This window comes from Phascolarctos cinereus, unplaced genomic scaffold (assembly GCF_003287225.1).
Source record: "Phascolarctos cinereus isolate Bilbo 61053 unplaced genomic scaffold, phaCin_HiC Scaffold_2;HRSCAF=192, whole genome shotgun sequence".
NCBI classification, from domain to species: domain Eukaryota; kingdom Metazoa; phylum Chordata; class Mammalia; order Diprotodontia; family Phascolarctidae; genus Phascolarctos; species Phascolarctos cinereus.
In genome coordinates, this window is record NW_027555625.1 from 233,183,439 (window position 1) to 233,203,287 (window position 19,849).

Here is a 19,849-nt window from a genome sequence, read left to right on the forward strand (position 1 = left end):
GGTGTTTTATAGATTACTTCTGAGGTCCAATTCTAATTCTACATACTGGAATCTCCATTTGAATTGCATGGATTTCAAACATAGGCTACCCTTGCTTTGAAGGTGACACTTGGATTTAAATATAACTGCTGCTGCTTACAACTGTAAGCCATCAATATATATATTTTTTAAATTTAGCCTACTATTTTGGCCACAGTTTCAGAAATACACCTAACTAATTTCATCAAGCTACAATTTACTAATGAATATTTGAAGAAATTATGAGGAAAGGAATGATTTCTTAATGGACTATTTTTAATAAGTGGAATTCTCAATACTGACAGAAAGGGAAAAATTCAGAGAATCACTAAGCTGTGGGTAACGGAATGATGTGCCACAGACACCACCATCAGCACTTTATCCTACTGTGTAGACAATAAAGAATATGGCACTTGGTAAAACTTTCTATATACAGTCTATCAGATTTGAAAATGAGAATGAGATCATTCATAAGAAGAAATGTGTGAAGAAATTCAGCCATACACATTTGTATCCACTCTGAAATTAATCACGTCCCTCTACCTGAATGGTTCAAGACAGAATAAATAATATATTACTCATATTCCAAATAGGTCAGAACCAATTCTACACAGAACCCATAACTGTCTTATTTGCTCAAAAACTTAATTTAAACATCTTTCTTAAGTTTTTCCAAGACATCTCCAGAGTACAAGTCAGCCAGAGGTATTTATTTTTAACATTCCTATAAGCAAGTTATGTTATCCAAGGGCTCAACCCTCATTCTTTCCCCACAAAAGTCCTATTTTTACAAAGAAAAGAAATGACCCAGAAAATTCACGTTGTCTAAAGTCAACTGAAGTTCAGAGCAAATCCACCACCATCAAGGATTCTCCTACCTAAACTCACTTTGCCCCCAATTCAATTTTTAGGAATACTTCCACTCTATTATCATTGAATAAGAATACCTGGATGCTAGCCCGACAGCTTAACACACTTTCCCCCCCATTCTCCTACACAATCATAAACACTCTGAGTAGTGAACTATACGAAATGGACTAAGAGGGGTGAGGTCTGATGGCATGCAGGTTACCAAATCAGTCTCATTTTTGAAGGTCCAGCTGTTTTCAATGGGTTTGAGATTTTTTGGATGGGTCCAAGGGGGGGGGGGAGAGAGAATGCAAATAGTTGCTAACTGGAGGAATGGAATTGGGAGCTACTAGATAAATTTCTGGGGAAAATACTGGGGCAGAAACCTAGGTCATAAACTCATGTTTCTTTTCTTTTTTCTGCTGAAAACCCAAAAGCTATTTCTCAGGCAATTTAAATGTTTCCTGAGAGGAATTTTAAAGATCTAAAGAGGATCTTTTAGTGAAAGAAACTAGTAGCATATATATCTAACTCAAAGCCCATGACATTTCTTTTAATCTTACCACCTCTACCATATTATTTTTGCTTTAAAAAATTAACACAAACACTAGGTTCAAGCACTATTTCAATTTTTGTAGATTTCTCTGGGCAACCATTTCTGAATGTTGCACCCCAGGATTAGACTACTGATTTCTATTTTTCCTTTCCTTCAAGGGAGATTTTTGATGTTTTGCGGCTGTTAACTGGCCCCATACTTAAACACACTGAGTGCAATTACCCTTACTACAGGAAAACACCAACTGAAGATCCTCGGGTGGATGATGATATACAAGGGCAAAGAATAGCAGTTAAGTTATGAGGTAATCATTGGAGACTTCTTCAATCAGAGTTCACAAGATCATTATAAAGAACTGTAACACAAACCTGGGAATTGCTTTGTATGTCATAGTTCAAGCAAATCATTTAACTTTTCTGTGCCTTGTTTTACCTACTTGTAAAACAATAAAGCCTTTGGGAGGATACACACACAGAAACATACACACAAAAACAGCTTTAAAAACAAAACCAAAAAAACAGGGTAAGCTACCAATATTTTGTATAATTCCAAGAGGCTAAGCAAGAGCGCTTTTATAAATAAACTGTACTTTGCTGTTTTAAAAGCATCAAATAAATCACATCAGCCAGTTCCATATAAATACATATAACCTATAGCTGAATGAGTGGCTCGACATAACTGTAAATGCATTTTTGAGAGGGTATTGATAATATTATTTTATTGAGATAGTAAAAAACTCTGGAAAGATTTTAAAGTTACATTCATATGTGCAAAACTTAAATTTTCTTGCATTTTATTGTATGCATTCATATTAGTCCTTTTCAATCCCAGGTACTAAATGGTCTGACAGTGTCTATGTTCAAATAAAGCCTTTTTTACTCACATAGTATAAAACTGCACCATAAAATTGAGAGGTGGAAAGAAGCACAGAAATAATCTAATCCAACTCCCTCAATTTTAAGGAAGAGGAAAAGGTCCAGAGGTTACTTGCCCAAGGTCACAGAATAATTGTATCAAGCAGCACAGCCATGATTTGAACCCATGCTTCCAAAGCATATCCAGTGTTCTTTCCACCACACCCAGTTGTCTACTTCCTGTCTTTTCCAACTCATAACTTTTGGAATAATGCTCAAGTCCTTGAAAGACTCCAGGAGTGACAGATTTCTTTTACTGTTTTGTACTAAGCCAAGTATCAATGATACTGAGAGAATTTCTCATAACAGCCTGGAAAAGAGATAAAGACAAATAAAAGCATCTTCAATATTAAAAGTTTTGACCAAAACCAATAAAAAAAAACCTTATAGTTAATCAGATATTTTAAGAAAGGGGTTTTCTTCCCACTACAAAACAACTCAAAACCCACCCAGGTTGACTGATATTGAAGGATGGCATGGCATAACCAGACCAGGGGACAGGTGCTGGGAGTAGTAAGAGAAAGTATAAGCAACCCCATTACTCTACTTTCCAATTAATAAACTCAGTCAAAGGACCCCCATGGAGTTAAAAGTAAGAATTGGGGTCATCCTGTACAGAGAAAATCTAGAAAAAGTGCATGTCATTTAAAGGATAAACCACGGAAGAAAAGTTTCTTAAAATGCATGTCTTAAAGAATGAAGAAATAATAGAGGAAAGAGTCTTAATAGGTACACAGGACATAGCTATCTCAGTTTAGAATATCAATTTAACCAATCAGCATCAAGTTTTTAGTCGAATCAATTTTAAATCCGGATTTACAAACTGACAACACAAGCGGTATAATTGGCAGTGACTCACATTAACAAATACGGTATTTGTTCCAGACTTAATACCATAAACCATAGCATATCTACCATCCCTGCCCACCTCCTCCAATCACACTGCAAGTTTATGTGACACTGATGTGACATACAGTGGCAGCTAGGCTGGCACAGCCAGGCCTGAAGTCAGGAAGCCTCATCTTCTTGAATTCAAATCTGGCCTGTGTGACCCTGGCAAATCACTTAATCCTGTTTGCCTCAGTTTCTCATCAAGAAGGAAATGGCAATCCACTCCAATATCTTTGCCAGGAAAACCCCCAAATTGGATCATGAAGAGTCAGACCTGACTGAAATAACTGAACAACAATATGACATACATTAAAAAGGAACTTTGCGAATCCAATTTTAATTAACTTATTCATTTTCAAGATCAAGGTTGTCTTACTATACATGCCCCTTAGGCAAGTAAATAAAAGTTACACCCAGATTATTAAAGTTAATTTACATAATGGAATCTATAATATATTTTATGACATTCCTTCAAACAGAAAATCCTTTGAAAGTCCAGGCTAACAGTTCATTGCATAACTGTCTCCTTGGCATCTTTGGATAAACCACAAATCGGATACTAATCTAATAAAATAAAATTTACAAAATTTTAACCTATCACTTTCATTTTCAAGCTTTCTTAAGAATTAACATTTTGAAAGTGTTCAGAGTTGAACCTCAATTTGTTCATTTCTGGAGTTAGATTTAGCTTCCTCTAAATCTGAGGTCTAATACTTGGATGAGTTTTTTCCAAATAGAGAGCTCTAAAAAAACTCCAAGTGATCTGACTGACATACATAACAACCTGCAAAAGTCTATTTCGATTTCTATAATTTGTTATCTGTAGATTCTCTAAAAAGAAAATGCATTAAAATACCTGAAGTCTCCTTTTGTCTCTTCTCTCCTACCCAAATATTTATTTCCACTTCCTTCTTCACACCAACCAAACCAACTACCACTTTCCTTATTAGAAATGAATTTTTTTCAGTTAAATCTGTAGCCAGTGCATTTCCTTAGTCTTAATCTCACACTGTTGAATGATTTCTCTGCATTTCAGAAAAGCTGCTTATTAAAATTTAATAACAATTTTCAAGATTTGTAAGTCACCCCATTCTCTGTAGCTAAAAAGAAACCAGTAACTCAATGTACAATCTTCATTATATATTTCTACTCTAGTTATCAGATAGGTTTTCTGATTATAATTTTCTTGTCAATTCTTAAATTTCAGGGGTGTGTTCTTCCATGACAAGCACAATTGTACTAATTTGACATAAATCAGGGTTCATTTACCAACCAATTTTGTTAGGAAACTTGTTAAAAATTTTCTCAGTTGGTTACCTGTAACCAATACTAAAATGTTCAACATGAATAAAATCTTATTTTTATCTTAATTTGTGCAAAACCTAAGTTAACTACACCCTTCCCTCCCCCCAGCACACATTTTAAGGTGAAAAAGGTAAATGATACATTGTCCCTCCAATATTAAAAAAAATAGGAACAAAAACCTAAACTTCAAAGTATACTTTGAGTTCATTAGAGATTTCAGTCTAATCTCCTTCACCTTGTACATCTCTATCAGAGTAAAATAACTGGTTTCAAAATAATGAGCCCCCCTGTAAATGAAAGATATCCATCTTCCTTTTCTGCCACCTTCACCAGATCTAATCATGGAAAGTGACAGATATAAGCACAAACATGGGTGTTTAAAACCAGTAGAAGTATACATGTTTATTTATTTGTGTGCATGCACATACACAAACACTGAAGAACAGATGCTTTCCAAGAGCTAACCAAAAGTTCCTGAAAGAATTCCTTTCATTACTAGATACTGGTACACACTTATTTATAATTTACTTTGTCAAACAAAAGCACCTTCCCATTTCTCAACCAACATTCTGAAACATTCCAGTCTCAGAAACTGTTTTCCAATTTAAACAGTTCTCAATATAACTTTTCCCCAAATACTAAGTATTGGGACTCAAGTTAAACCACTTGGACACAGGTTAAAGTTTGCTACCTCTAAGAAGCAAATAAATTTCCACATGACACTAAACATCACTATTCTTTGGACATAACATTAGACCCGAACAGCTTTTGTTGCCTCTTCCTTCTCACCCTCCAAATATTACATGGTACCAACTATTTAATACTAATAACTTTAAGAGATAATTTATTTAACTATGTATCACTAGAAAAACCTATCACTCTCCTTACCTAAATTTATCTCAGTGTATCCAAAAATTATTCACAACAAAAACGTTACCTGTTAGAATGAATCAATAACTAATCACAATATTTTGGAGCAAGAAAGTTTTGTGAAACCTCTTGGATTCTGAATAAAGTTGACTGTCTAAAAATTTTTAAAAGCTGATCATCCTAGCAACACCTTAAATTGACTCAAAACAACAGTTAAATGTTCTAAAGTGTTCTATATGACTATATAGTAGCACACATGCTCAATTAGTTATAAAAAAAAATGCTAACTTGAAAACAAAAATCCACAAGTTATTGCTAGTTTCCAGAAGCACCTCTTTGGAACCAGCTCTAACTGGCTCCTTGAGGAATGTGGCTTGGCTGATAGGAAATTTTAGCAACTGAGGCTATTTTCAGTAGCAAATAGGGGAAGAAAGTGGAAGGCATTTTTGTCTTTCTAGCTGTTAGTTTGCAACCTTCAAAATAAACACACTACATGAATTCACAACATAGTCTAATGGTAGTAGAAGGGAGTATTACCTCTAGACCACCCATTAGCTTAGTATAAGTTTAGTACATCATGGTGTAAAGATGGGGACTGGATTTTTCACTAAACACTCCACATTTCTACGTTTCTCAAACTAGACTGATAATGAAGTTTTCGGTTAACACTTTTCATAATCAAAAGTTTATTAAAATGACATCCACACTGCTTTGAGTTAAAAGCCTACCTTAGGTCTGACAGCTTACTAATAAAACCCTTAATGTTAATGAGTTTGACATCTTCCTTACTTGTTCCATTTGCCTGACCTTTAAAAACAGACACCTGGTCATCTTTGAAGTCTACAATCTGGGAAAGGACTCTAGAAATGCAAAGATTTTAAACTGCTTATCTTAGGTATGTGGCATGATGAAGCTATTAGAGGTAATATACAGGTGCTGGTGACTGAACATTTGTTACGAACAAAACCTCGCCAAAGAACCAAAAGATGAACATATCTTTAAACTACTGCGCTTTACTTACTAATCCTCGTCTCTACTGATGTCAGCTCACAAGAGTAACTAAGTGTGTTAGGCCCATTTTCCCATGGTCTGTAGAAGGCGCTGTGAAGCAGATCCTGGTTGTACATCTGGGGCCCTTCCCCCCCTCTGCAGCCTTACCCAGTGCAGAGAATGCGCCCCCTACTGACTGCAACACTCATCTCCTTTAGCCGACTTGGCTGCGGTGCATTTTGGGTGGGGGCTGGCATTTTCTTCAAGGCCAATAAACCAGAAGCAACAATACAGATTTAATTTAAAAAACACAACACAACACAACACAACACAACACAACCAAACAAAAACTGGATCAGGCTTCTGTGGTGCACTTCCCACATCACCCCTTTTTCAAAGAATCAAGACACATGCACTCAAAACATCGTAAATGGTAGTTGTGAGGGAGCAGCATTAAAATGACATCCAGAAAGCAGCTTTTTTTTTCTAATTAAATTATTGGCTTTGTCTGAGACATGGGGCTACACCAAAAACCAAAAAACCAAAAACAAAAACCCGTAGAGGAAGTAGATGCAAGTCCATCAAGGTGCATGATTTTCAGAGGAGGGGGTGGGACTATGTGGGAAACAGGAGTACAGGGTCTGGCCCAGAAGCCAGATCCTGGGCGCAGGAGGAGCTGAAGCAATCGCGCCTTTTCCAGCAGACACAGACATCCAGGTTGGGGGGGGGGAAGGAGGGGAAGGAAGGGAATGGAAGAAGGAAGGAGGGGTGAAGAAGAGGGCGGTAAGGCTACTACTCTCCATTCATTAAATTTCAGTAATTTCTGCTCTCTGGCTTGCCATTTTCTGTCATCTTATTAGCGTGTCCAAACCCCAACTTTGCGACAATAAGCAGCGTTTACCAAACAAGCCGGCATTTTTAAACGGAGAGATGCTATCGCTCTCTGTACCGGAGGGGAGGGAGAACTGGCATGCTAAGAAAGAATGAATTCAGAAAGCAAATACTTCGGTTCATGCCATGCTAATCCGCCTTGGTGTCCCTCCACTTCTCACAAATCCAACCTCTTCCCCCCCTCCCCAAAAAGCTGGGAACGGGGTGATTTGGCAGGAGACTCAAGTCTGCTCAGGAATTTGTTTTTAAAAAAATTAAACCAAGCCCACATCCATATGTCTTGCTGCTGCTGAAAACTGTGTCCTCTATAGGCACCTCCGGGAGCTAAAAAGGTGGGGAATTTCTTTTTGATGGGGAGAGTGGGTATATAAGAAGCTACACATGATGCCAAGACCCCCAAGAAGAAAGCCGGTAGTTAGGTCCACACCGTTATATCAAGAGGATGATCAAACCATTCAAGCAGCTTAAGCATACAGAGGACTAGTATGAGGGGGAGGGGGTTAAATTTAAACAACAAAGCGATGTTAAGTCTGCAGAGGAGCTATTTCACGCCTTCAAAGCTTCGCAGGACTGGGATGCACAAGGGGTGCCTCTTGCAAACTCGGGAGGATCTGCAGTGATGATTGCACTTGAGAAAAGATTGCAATGGAGCCTGCACCTTATGGAGGTTACACGAAAGAGGCTGCACGGGAAGGAGAAAGGATGTATCCATCTCTCCTCGTGTAGCGGGGGGTGGGTGTGGGGAGTGGGGGGGGCCGGGAGCGGGGGAGAGGGAAGAGGAGGGAAGGAGTTCATGCAGCTCAAAGTGCAAACCAATCGGTGCATTATTCCATGCATCGAGAAAGATAAAAGAAAAAGAGAGTCGAAGAATCGCTTACCTTGATTTGGTTCGTGAGGCTGCACAGAGCCGGCGTGGTAACGAGGAGGGGGATCCCAGCGGCGGGAGGCTCGAGGGGCAGGCGGCGGCGGCGGCGGCACGGCAGCAGCGGCGGCAGGGTGGGGGGCGCGAGCTCGCCCAGGGTCTCGCGCTCCGGCTCGCGCCGCTGCCGCTGCGGCCGGGGGGAGCAGCGGACGCAGCAGAGTGAAGGCGGCGGCAGCACGAGACGCCGGTGAGAAGCGGCGGCGCGAGCGGCTCCCTCCAGTCCCCGGGCGGGCGGCGGCGGCGGAGTCGTCGAGTGGTGCAGACAAAGGGGGAGGAGGAGGAGGAGGAGGGGTGGTGGAGGGCGGTGGGTGGGGAGGCGGCCTCACCGGCGGTGGTGGCGGCAGCCTCGGCCGCTTCTTTCCTCCTCAGCAGCGCCAGGCGGCGGCGGCGGGACCGGGAGAGGGAGCTCGTCAGAGTAAAAGAGAAAATCCCCCTCAGCGCTGCCCGGGGGAGGGGGGGGCACAAGATGGCGGCGGCCGGGGAGGGGGTGGGGGGTGCGTGAGTTCAGCTCATGGATCCAGGCGGGCGGCTAGGGGGACCGGGCCGGCGGGGGCGGCGGTGGGCAGGCGGGGGAGGGGGCCTGATCCCGCGTCTCCCCTCAGCAGACAATACAGGCGCCTCGGAGCGAGTCCCCGAACCTGCCCTGGCCAAAATGGCGGCCGAGAAAGAGCGGAAGTGACGTAAGTCCTTCATTAGCATAAGAGGACTCATTGTCCAGCTGGGGGGGGCTCTTGCCCCTTCCCCCCCACTTTTGGGGGGGCATTTACCCCACTTACATTTCACTTCACATTTCACTTACCCTAGCAGTGTGGGTCATAACAACTCTTCTCCCCTCCTTCCCTGGGGTAGTTATATAATATCATTAAAGGGGGGCTGTTCTCGCGAGAATGGGAGGTGTGTCGAGGTGGGGAATGAATTTGCTATTGACCCACTAGGAGGCGCCTTGAATAATGGCCGCACTGCGCCGCCTCCTCCAGTGTGTGCGGCTGGCGCCTTCCTCTGGCCACTGCAGGCGGAGGCAGCAGGACCAAAGCACTGCCCTAGCACTCAGTCAGGTGGCTGTACTGAGAATCCCTGCGCAGGGCCCCAGCTGGGCCTGAACTACTTTTGGTGGGGGGAGGGGGTGTGTGGCAAGATGCACCCACGTGGAAAAGTAAAGTGTGTATGTAGGGCAAGGGAAGAGGGTCCCTAAAAGACAAATTAAGATTAAGGGTGAAAGGGAAATCACCTGCCACAGTTAAGTTGCTCTCAAGTTACATCAAAAAGGAAGGCCACATTCCCTCAAGCCATATTCATTTTTCCTCAATGGGTGAAAGTTTCTAAGGCACTGTCTTAAATCTTACAATGAATTTAGTGAATTAAGTTTCTCAGCCCAGGCTTCCCATCCACCACCTGGCTTGGTGAGAATATTCCTGCAGATGAAAACTGATTTTTACAGATTGTTAGTTGTTTCTTTGTAATTTTACATTCTCCATAGACATCCAAAGACATATTATGGATAGACCTTGGGGCAAGTCATTAAATCTGAGCCTCAATTTTCCCATTTGTAAAATGAGGGAAGGTTGGTCTAAAATAGATCATCTCTAAGGTCCTTTCCAACATTATATATACATACATAGATAAAAACACAGCCATGTATTTTGTTAGAAAATACTCCTTGTTGGTCATGAATTTTTATCCAATATTATTTGTTTTAGAAGCCAGCATTCATTTTCACGGGATTAATAATGTCAAAAGATGAGAAATTCTGGCCCTGAAAGCTCTACTTTTCTTTTTAAAGCTTATTCAATTGGGTAGGGCATTAGGGAGGCTGGAACTTAGGATCTGCAAAGTTCAACTTAGGCAAAACTCCATTCTACATTATGCATCTCATGTAAAAATAAGTACCATTCCCTTCCCTCCTTCTTATCCCCCCATATTGTTTGCCTTTGTCTACACTTTTAAATCTATCTTTCTGAGAGTAAGCCAGCAAAACCACTAAACATCACTTTATGAAGGTGGTTAACTGAAAGTACTGAGTAGCTTTATGATACTAAATAGCAAAACAGTTTGGTATGTTTCTACTAACACTGTTAAACTGGCAGTAGAGCATAGCAAAAAGAGCACTGGGCTTTAAAGCCTAGTTTCAAATCCTGATTCTCCTACTTTCTGTGTGACGTTCAGCAAGTCATTTTTCCTCTTCAGCCTCAGTTTTCTCACCTGTATGAGGGGTTGGGCTAAATGATTTCTAAGGTCCCTTCCAGATCTAAAAAATCTTAAATTGTTTTCCCTTAAATAATTTGGCTTATTTCCATAAAGCATGCTTAAGAGTGTTAAAGTAGCAATTTAGCTTTTACAACATTCCTGAATTTCAAGTTAGAAAAAATATTAAAACCTAATTCATACTTTCACAAAAGAATTAGAGGCCTACAAATTTGTGTAAGATATTGTAATTTGAAGATTATGTATTTCAGTGTCCTCAAAGCAATTTTAGTATTTACGCTCATAGAATCTGAGGATGAGAGTTTGAATTCCATCTCTGCTGCTTCTACCTGTATGACCTTCACTGCAAGTCCTGACTATGACTTCCACTCCACCCAAGACTTATTCCTTATATAAAAAGATGGGGTTCAAGTAGATGATTTCCAAGTGTCTCTTCCAGCTATAAATCCTATGTGTGAGCCTATAAGGTTCAACAAGTTGTCACCAGCCCGAAGTATTCCACATACTAATTTCCAAACGAAGGTGGCTGGCTAGGGTTCTTATGAATATCAAAATGTATGTTTTAACTCTTAATTTGATTTAAGTTTTTTCAAAAACCAAAACCATAAAATTAGAAGTGGGCAAAAGGGAAAAGTGTTATATTTACTCAAAAGCCATAAGGGAAGTAAAGAAGCTAATTATACTTTAAAAATAAAGCAGTTAATAAAAGCTATTAATAAAACAGAACTTGAGCAAAATAATGTAACCTCTTTCTTGGCTTCAAGTTTTGGTGTTTTTTTTTAAAGCTTTAGGTATCAGACTATAGTACCAAAACTGTAAGAAACTACACATCCTACATTTTAAAATTTAGGAATTTTTAAAGCAAAAATTGGATAACAGATTCAAAAGCAAAATGGCAAAATCTATTTTTCCTATAAAAATGCTCTTAGATACTATAACATCCTTTTGAATTGACTTCTAAATGGTGAAATAATGCTTTACTGATAAAATTTTTTTTGATATTGCGTTTAAGTAAATTAGAAAATGTAATACTACTTACATTTAATTCACTGCTACTTTTCTCTTAGTTTTCTAACCTCTATAAAATGTACTTTACAATGAAGTCATAGAATCTTTAGAGCTGGAAGTGAATTAAGAGTCACATTGTCCAGGCCCTTCATTTTAAGGCTGAGGAAACTGATGTCCAAATCTGTTAGTTAAGTGACTTGCTCATAGTCATACAGGGCAGAGCTGATTTTAGATGTACTGCTTTCTTCCTTTTTGTTATATTAAGATTTAACAAAGTAAAACACAAGCATATTCACAAAAATTGGTAATGAGGATTCTCATTTTCCTTATCAATTTAAATTTTATATTCTACTTTACAAAATAAAAGAAGCATTTCTAGTTGTTTGAAGGTTTCTTGTTAATAAAAATGTAATAATGAGAATGAATTAAGAGTAAACTTCTTTAAGAAAGGTTGACCCCTGGTGGGCAAGTTAAGGTTTGAAATAAAGAAAATAGCCCTCTTTGGATGGTGGGGCTTTGGACTGAGATTCAACTAACAATGTGGAAAGAACACATGGATTTAAACATATATATTTTAAAAAGAAACTGCATCATACAATTAAATATAAATTTTGGCATTTCTGATATGACTTGTTTGAGAGGCAATGGCAATGTGAAATATCAATTTTTAAAATGTCTTTACTGGTGAAATTCCTGAAGGGGATTTATTTTAGTAATTAAGGGTAACAAAATTGGCAGATGTCTAATTAAGGAATGCCGAATAAAGTGCAAGCAACTTTTGTAACTTACTTGACCAACAAAATAATTAGAAGTGAATCTTATTTAACTCCATTGTTAGAATGAGTTTTACCCAATCTCTATTTATGTACTATATGTTGAGAACAAAAGAGTATATGTATTTGTTTGAAAAAAAAAAAGAAAGTATATTTAGCCTTTAAAAGCTCTCAACTTCTGCAGTGTTGCTATGTGCAACTTGTTAAAAAGGATTTATTGCTTTTTTCACTTATTATGTCTATCTCTATATTAGTAATATTTAATTATCTATTCAGCTTACTAGGTATTTATTTAGCTATATTAATTTCTACTCATTCAGAATCACGAAAGCAAAATATGAGAGGCACCATGAAATAGTGAATACAGCATGCTTCCAGTTCAGAAAGACTTGCTGAAGTTTGAGATTAGTTGGCTGTGTGACCATGGGCAAATGACTCAACTTCTCAGTGCTGGGGGCAATTTTAGGACACTAAGTTGCATACCTGTTGTGGTTAATGGGCATTTGGTAGGAGTTTCCTCACTAAGAACTGCTTACAATGAAATCACAGGGTTACACCAAACAAAAACTTACATTTTTACTCTCATACAGAATTATCTAAAACTTACTATCTTTTTGAGAAAAAGCTCACTATTACTTAGGAATGTGTGTATGGTTTTGTGTTAAAGATTTTTAAAAATAATAAATATTATCTAAGTAACTTTGGGCAAAATACACATTCGGCAGTGTTCAACTCTTTGTGACTTCATCTGGGGTTTTCTTGGCCAAGATAATAGAGTGGTTTGATATTTTTCTCCTCCAGCTCATTTTACAGATGAGGAAACCAAGGCAAATAAATGGTGAAGTGATTTGAATGGCTAGAAACATCTGAGGCCAAATTTGAACTCAGGAAGATGAGTCTTCTTGACTCCAGCCCAGGAATTCTATCCACTGCACCACTTAGCTGCCCAAATACATAATGACCTAACCCAGGCCTGCATAACCCCTGCATCCCACTGGTTTACTGCTTGCAGCACTCCAAAGGATTTCCTCTACATACAAAGGATGTTTCCCTCTCCATTTTTCTCAGGCAGCCTGAAAATCTTTGGCAGGCCATAAGTGGCCAAGAGCTGCAGGTTGTGCAGGCCTGACTTAACCTATACTTACTAAGTAACCCACACAAGGAATTTATTTGCCTTTTCTAAAATATCAAAACTTTTTCAAATGCAGGAAGGAGATAAATATATAACAGTTACACTTCCAACAATTAACTTAAACTTCCAGTTTGGTGCCAACAGCTGTTCCTTAATTGTTTTTAAGAATTATGAGCCTTTGCTGTTCTATATAACTAGCCATAATGTGTCTATATGTACTTTTGAGCACAATGGAATAACACACATATGTAAATTCATTATTTAAAAAATGTATTTTCTTAGAAAAAGGCCCAAGAAAAGGAATTCAGTAAATTGTTTAAAAATGACTAGAATAGCAGTTTGAATCTTGTATGAATTGGATTTTTTTCTCATCGAGGAAAAAGTTCTTAACAGCTTGACATATCTATGAATTTATAGCTATACAACTTTCATCTACCTTCAAAATATACATTTAATATTATCATTAGTCAACTGGTTTAATTTTTACTATGATTTTTCATATTAGAATGCAGTATTTCAAATTCAAGGGTTAAAACAGATCTACTCATTCAAGCTGCAATGAGGCAAAGAACCTAAAATGTTAATTTAAGATAGGCTGGTTGCTTTCCTTATTAGTTTAAGAGAAGATATTTTAAACCAAATGCTGGATTGTGAATGTTTTCCATGTAAACATTTTAGGAATATATCTCAATTATGTACATACATAATTCTTTTAAAATCTATATTCCATAGGTACCCGAAGCTAGAAACTTTGCTTTTACTATTATTATTTAAAAACTTCACAAGAAAATCCAATTTATCAATAATGCTTAATCCAAACCATGTCTTATAAAATTTATTTATAAATCTTATTACAACTGTAAACAGACATAAAGAATATTTCTTCTTTCTTTACATGGATGTGAAACAGACCTCCAGAAAAAAAAATTAAGGTGCATATGAAATTTACCTTACCTTACTGTTTATGGTTTAAGAGTACAATTTAAAAATCACCAACCAGGTCTTTTGTCTTATGTTTAAAATGAAATGAACATGATAATTTAAATATAAAATGAATAGTGTCGTCTTATGTAGTGGCAAACAGAGTCAACAGTCCTTTCAAAAAGGAGACTATTTCATTTCCTCCCAACTTCGATTCACCATAAACTCGATCCACAAATGAGATTGGAACCTATTTGAAAACAAAACAAAAACAATATATCCTTTTAAAAAAAGCAAATAAGCAGAATCTCAATGTGGTGCAAAACCATACCAAACTTTTACTTAAGTTAAACACAGAATTGGTAGAGTTTGCAAATAATTACCAAGTTTATGTTTTAAGTTTAAATTATGTTGGAGTTTTTTTGTATGATGAGAGTCACCAAAACTGAGTGAGGATTTCATGTTTCAATGCATTCATGATCTCACTGATGTGGATACCCTCCATAATAACCCATGGATTTTAAGATCTGAAATTATACCATGTGAACCAAATGATGCCGCTTTGAAAAGAAGTTCAACTCAAAAACAAACTGAACTCTCTTAAGCCTGCAATTCTGCTTCAAGAAAATGTTCTACTCCAAAACTAAAAATATTAATTTAATTTTTTGGGGGCTTTTAAAAGAAAAATTTTATCATTATAATTTTTCTCATTTCATAATTTTATAAATGGGTGCCATGACATTAAGTTGTATTTAAATAGTAGTATTCTATTACTACTTAGTATCAACCTAAACCTATTTTCTCATTTATTTCTTCACAGTTCCAGAAAATTTTCACCCACTCCTAGATGAACTAGGCACCTAGGACCCATGTATTTTACAATTTAATGTTGCCTATGTGCTTAAACTGATAGTAGGAGAGAAATTTACAATAATTAGACTCAGGCGAGGCTGATTCTTTTTGGTAGTGACCCTAAATAGGCACGGATAGATGTCTGTCATAATAAATTAATAATTAAAGGAAGGACAAAATAAAAAAAGGGGTAAATGGAGGCAGAGTTCTAACAGTACTCTAGAAGGGAATGCTAACCTTCTTCTATTAATCCTTCCTTAAAAAACAAACAGAAAAACCCTTAACTTTTTAAAATGAGAAGCCCAGTATGTAGTTTTAGTGATTTCTTAGCATTAAATATGCTTTTCTAATCAGATTAGTCTCATACCTCTCCAATAGTAAAATTCAGTTGCCTAGCTCGAACAATCATCTCCATCTGGAAGACATATCCTTTAGAAACACATTTTTCCATTAATTTCTGTAGAACTTCCTTTCGGTATAGCCTGTAAAGCACGAGAATGATATGAAGCCTGGGATAGTAAAACTGATTTCCATATTATCACAGGTCCACATTTTTAGGGCTTTGAGTCATGAAGTACCCCCCTCTCAGAAGAATTAAATTGAGGGCCATCCAAAGAGTCATAAAGAGACCCATAATGGGCATGGATAGGTCACAACACATTCCCAGCCAAGTATTGCAAGAGAAACATAAAGATTATAAAAGAGATGTATGACTAAAAAAGGCAAGCTGATCAGCGGTGAGAATGAGGGAAAATTGAATCTGCATACTATTCTGATATACACATATTCTCAAGGACCCCAGCACGTTGGGTGGACCCACTCTAGAGAATTTATGGACAAGAGTCACACAGGGTGGGTTACAAGCTTTATCTCTTGAGGGGAGTAGCCACATCAATGAGATCCCACATCTACTTACATACCTAAATATAATAACATCTAATTATTCCCTGAAATTCATAGATGTTTGTATAGTTTAACATGAAAACTTAAGTGAATATTTTAATCATTTTTGTATATTCTGAATCATAAAAATCTTACAATATTTGCATCTTTCAGGGAAGTGTATATCTTTCTTCAAATTGTATGAAAAACTGTTAATTATAGTTAAGTAAATCATTTGAAGAACAGTTTACTATAGTCAATTTTCTGCCAAATTCTGGTAGAAAAAGGTGCTTTAAAATTTCATTAGTTATTTTTTATCATTTGAAAAGAGACTTTTAAAAAGACTAAAGAAAAAACAAAATTCTGAGATATTAAGAAAGTAACAGACCATGGAAAACCTTTCCAGAGGAAAAAAGAGCAAGGCACACAGAGAAGGAAAAGTAGAAATGTAAGATAAGAAAAAGCATAATAATGAACTCCATTTTCTCACCTAAATGTCCCTAGGGTTTTACAATAAAAGCTCAATATGCTCTCTGAGAAACAGGCTACTCCAAGTTGCTACAAACTAGGCCTCCAAGTACTAGAGCTCTGTCTCAGAGGAGAACGCAACAGGTTGTATTTGCTCACAAGATGGGAGGTGGCAAAGCTGAGGATAGGGACATTCCTAACGGATAGAAAATGTGGCAACCTGCATCTTCAAAAGGAAGTATAAGCCTGAAACAAAGAAAACCAGTAACATAAGTACAAAAAGCAGACCTCTATATACTGGGCAAACCTCTACACATTCTTTTCAACCAGTATTCAAATGGAAAGGTGCTCCCTACTTCTACAACTTCCCCAATCTAAAAAACCTTGGACTTGTTTTTTTAAAGGAAAGGGTATAGTTAGGGTTCTTACTTTCCCATAGGGACTTGAGAGTTCAACTATTCCAAACCCCTTATTTTACAAATGAGGAAACTGAAGCCCAGGGAAGTCAAATGATTTGCCCAAGATCCACAGTGGCAGAAATGCACTAAATTGCCATCTCCATTTTTTTTTTTAAGAGAACCCATCTTTAGAAGGGGGTCCACTTAAGAGGCTTTTGTAGAAAAATCCTTTTCACATTCAACAAAAACTGTCTATTTCCTTCCTTTTGTTCTTTGACAAATTAGGGCAACCTCATTCCACAATGCCTAAGGGTTATATTTGGAAATCAGCATTCATTGTTTTGAGCTTTTTTTTTTTCCCTTTGGAACTTGTTCTAAGGCTTTTCTAATTCTTCAGTTTTCATGCTGGGAGTTCCTAATGGGTGGGTATGGCTTGGCTGAGCAAGGAGAAATATGAGGATTTATTCAGTTTTGGGACCCCTCAACCCACAAATCTTTTTTCCTGAGAAGGGAATATAGGGTTTGATTATTTAAAAATTAAGTAGTAAATATCAAATAATCCTTAAATAAGAATTAGAAACCTGACATTATCTTCACATCACCATATGTTTACTGACCACCTTTAAAATCAGGTATGCTATTTCATTCATTTAACAAGCACTGGTTAATAGCTTACTTACTATTTGCCAGGCACTTGCTTCCACACAAACCTAATGCAAAACAGTGTAGAAACAGTCTAAACATGACACATGAGGCCTTAGAAGTACCAAATTCTTTATCTATTTGGCTATTCCTAAGTGTAAGGCAGGAATACATTCCTTAGAGATCTACCTTCTACCTATGTCACTACTTAGCCCTGTAAGCTGTAAGGCCTCTAGTTTCCATCTCTGAACTTATGATGGTCACGCAGCAATAAAACACTATGTTAAACATATATGTCTCCATGATTTATTTCCTCTTCTTGAAAGTTAGGTATGAGAAATGTAAATGGACCAAACTGATGAAAACTGATGAAAACAGTTATAGCTCATATATAAATCAAATTTTTGTCAATAAAACTATCCTGTTTTCCTAATGGCTTATATTAACATAAAGCCCTTCTGAACTGTGATTTCGGCATGATCTTCAATTGGCCATGGATTATATAGCATTTTAGCTTCAAAATTCTCTCTCTTCTTTATTGATAAGGTTTTGGCTATTACTTTAGGCACTAGGAGAGTTGGCCTGCAGTAATCCTTTAATATAAATAAATCACTTTCTAATTTAGTGGGGTTTTTTTTAGTTGTCAAGCTTTTAAAACTTAAGGCTTTCCTTAAAAAAGTACATCTATAATTGCATTAAATACCATCCTAAAATCTATAGTAGCTAATGAAAACAAAACTAAGCTTGTGAAAAAGAACTTAGCCTTGGAGTAAAATGAATCAATAATTTTTTTTTACCTTTAAGGATGGCAAATTTGGTAGTGCTGTCCCTTAGGCATTTGCCACAATCACATCAAATAGTTTCTAGAAGTAGGAAGGTACAATAGACAACCTGGATTTGAAATCAGAGCATATGGGTTCAAAACCCAGATCTGCTACTTACTAACTGTATGACCTTAGAGAAGTCACTTAACGTCTATGGGATTCAGTTTCCTCATTTGTGAAATGAGGAAGATGTCCTTTGAGGTCCCTTTTGGCTCTAAATCAAAGACCTTTGTAGCATATCAGAAGATACAAGGAAAAAGATAAGAAGGCATTTAGGTCCATTTTGAATTGTCCTTAAAATTACATACAAAAGGACCACAAAGCTCAATAAAAAGATTAAAAAAAACCTCAAACATGCTTTTCTAGGGGAACATTTTGACAAATAATGGTTTAAATTGCTAGCAAATACAAATTTTAACTATGATGTTGCTTATAGTTGTGCTACTGCCAATAGACACTCATTCCATGAAGTTGATAGAAATATTAAGGAGTGCAGTGTATTAACCTTTTATCTTGTCCATCTACTTATGAGATAACTTCTAGAGGGATGCCTTAAAATCTTATATAGCACTGTTATAGAATACATATCTTAAAACAGGTATATTTTCCAAGCATTTCTAAAAAATAGACATGAGCTCTAGGATCTAAGAACGTTAGTAATGTGAGAAACCTAATGGATTAGGATGAGAGAGGAAGGCAATGCAAATTCTTGGAAAATATAAGTTTTCCATATAATAATACAATTATAATATAATTGATATATCTAGTAATAAATCAATTAAATGTAACATATAATGTAATATAATAATCACTGTACCTGAAACTTCCAGTTAAGTCTGATACTCCTGGCCTCAGCAAAATTTGAGTGAAGAGGTTGGCTCCTCTGCTGCCAAATAAAGTATCCATGTCTTTATTTTAAAATTGCAGAGATACACAATAGATTTAAAATATGAGAACATCAGTCACACATACTGATTAATATTGACATTAATTACAGCACAAGTAAATTTATGCTATCAGATTTTAAAAATCTGCTACCTTACTTTAAGAACCTTTATTGGTTAAAAAAAATTCCAGCAGATAAGGGTGTTTGCCTATAAAAGAATTTTCTGGCTGGTAAAAGATGTGACATCCTCCATTTTTAAGACAGGAATTCAAGTTTTTCCTTCTTTGAAAAATTAGGTATAAAGACTTTCTCCCTCACCCCAAACATCTGAATTAAAACTTATTTCAAAACAAATTCTATTAATGTGTATTCATATTCTTATTCTAGAAGATTAATAATTTTCAAATAAGGGAAAATAAGTTAAAGGAATGTGTATAGCATGTTCTAACTTTCCAGTATGTGATATAATGTAATATTGTGAATGACTGCTTAGAAGTGGTGTAAAAGTTATCATTCAGGAAAAAAAGGCAGGCTTGTCACTTGTCCAGAATGAGGGATAACAGTTTCAATGCTGTGTTGATAGCCATAAAAGTTAACAAACTAGTATTTACTAAGTGTTTATTAGGTGTTTAGTAATTTTTCAGTTGTGTCCCAC

At 36.9% G+C, this 19,849-nt stretch overlaps 2 protein-coding genes across 5 annotated transcripts in view; both read right to left on the reverse strand.

Annotated features, from left to right (window-relative positions):
* Positions 1–8,246, reverse strand: part of ADNP (activity dependent neuroprotector homeobox) — a 30,713-nt gene extending 22,467 nt beyond the window's left edge. Inside the window, exon 1 of the mRNA XM_020984212.2 lies at positions 8,163–8,246. The gene's annotated coding sequence lies outside the window, so the exon portion shown is untranslated. The remainder of the gene's footprint in view (positions 1–8,162) is intronic.
* Positions 8,247–14,141: 5,895 nt separating this feature from the next.
* Positions 14,142–19,849, reverse strand: part of DPM1 (dolichyl-phosphate mannosyltransferase subunit 1, catalytic) — a 29,496-nt gene continuing 23,788 nt past the window's right edge. The window contains exons 7-9 of one of the 4 annotated variants that reach the window (XM_020984216.2): positions 19,126–19,191; positions 15,462–15,576; positions 14,142–14,492 (exon numbers count right to left, since the gene is read on the reverse strand). In XM_020984216.2, coding sequence (XP_020839875.1) covers positions 14,388–14,492; positions 15,462–15,576; positions 19,126–19,191 — 286 coding nt within the window. In that variant the 3' untranslated portion in view covers positions 14,142–14,387. Of the gene's footprint in view, positions 14,493–15,461; positions 15,577–16,466; positions 16,691–19,125; positions 19,195–19,849 lie in introns of those variants that run through there. The other 3 variants (XM_020984215.2, XR_002323991.2, XR_002323990.2) reach the window with 3 other exon arrangements.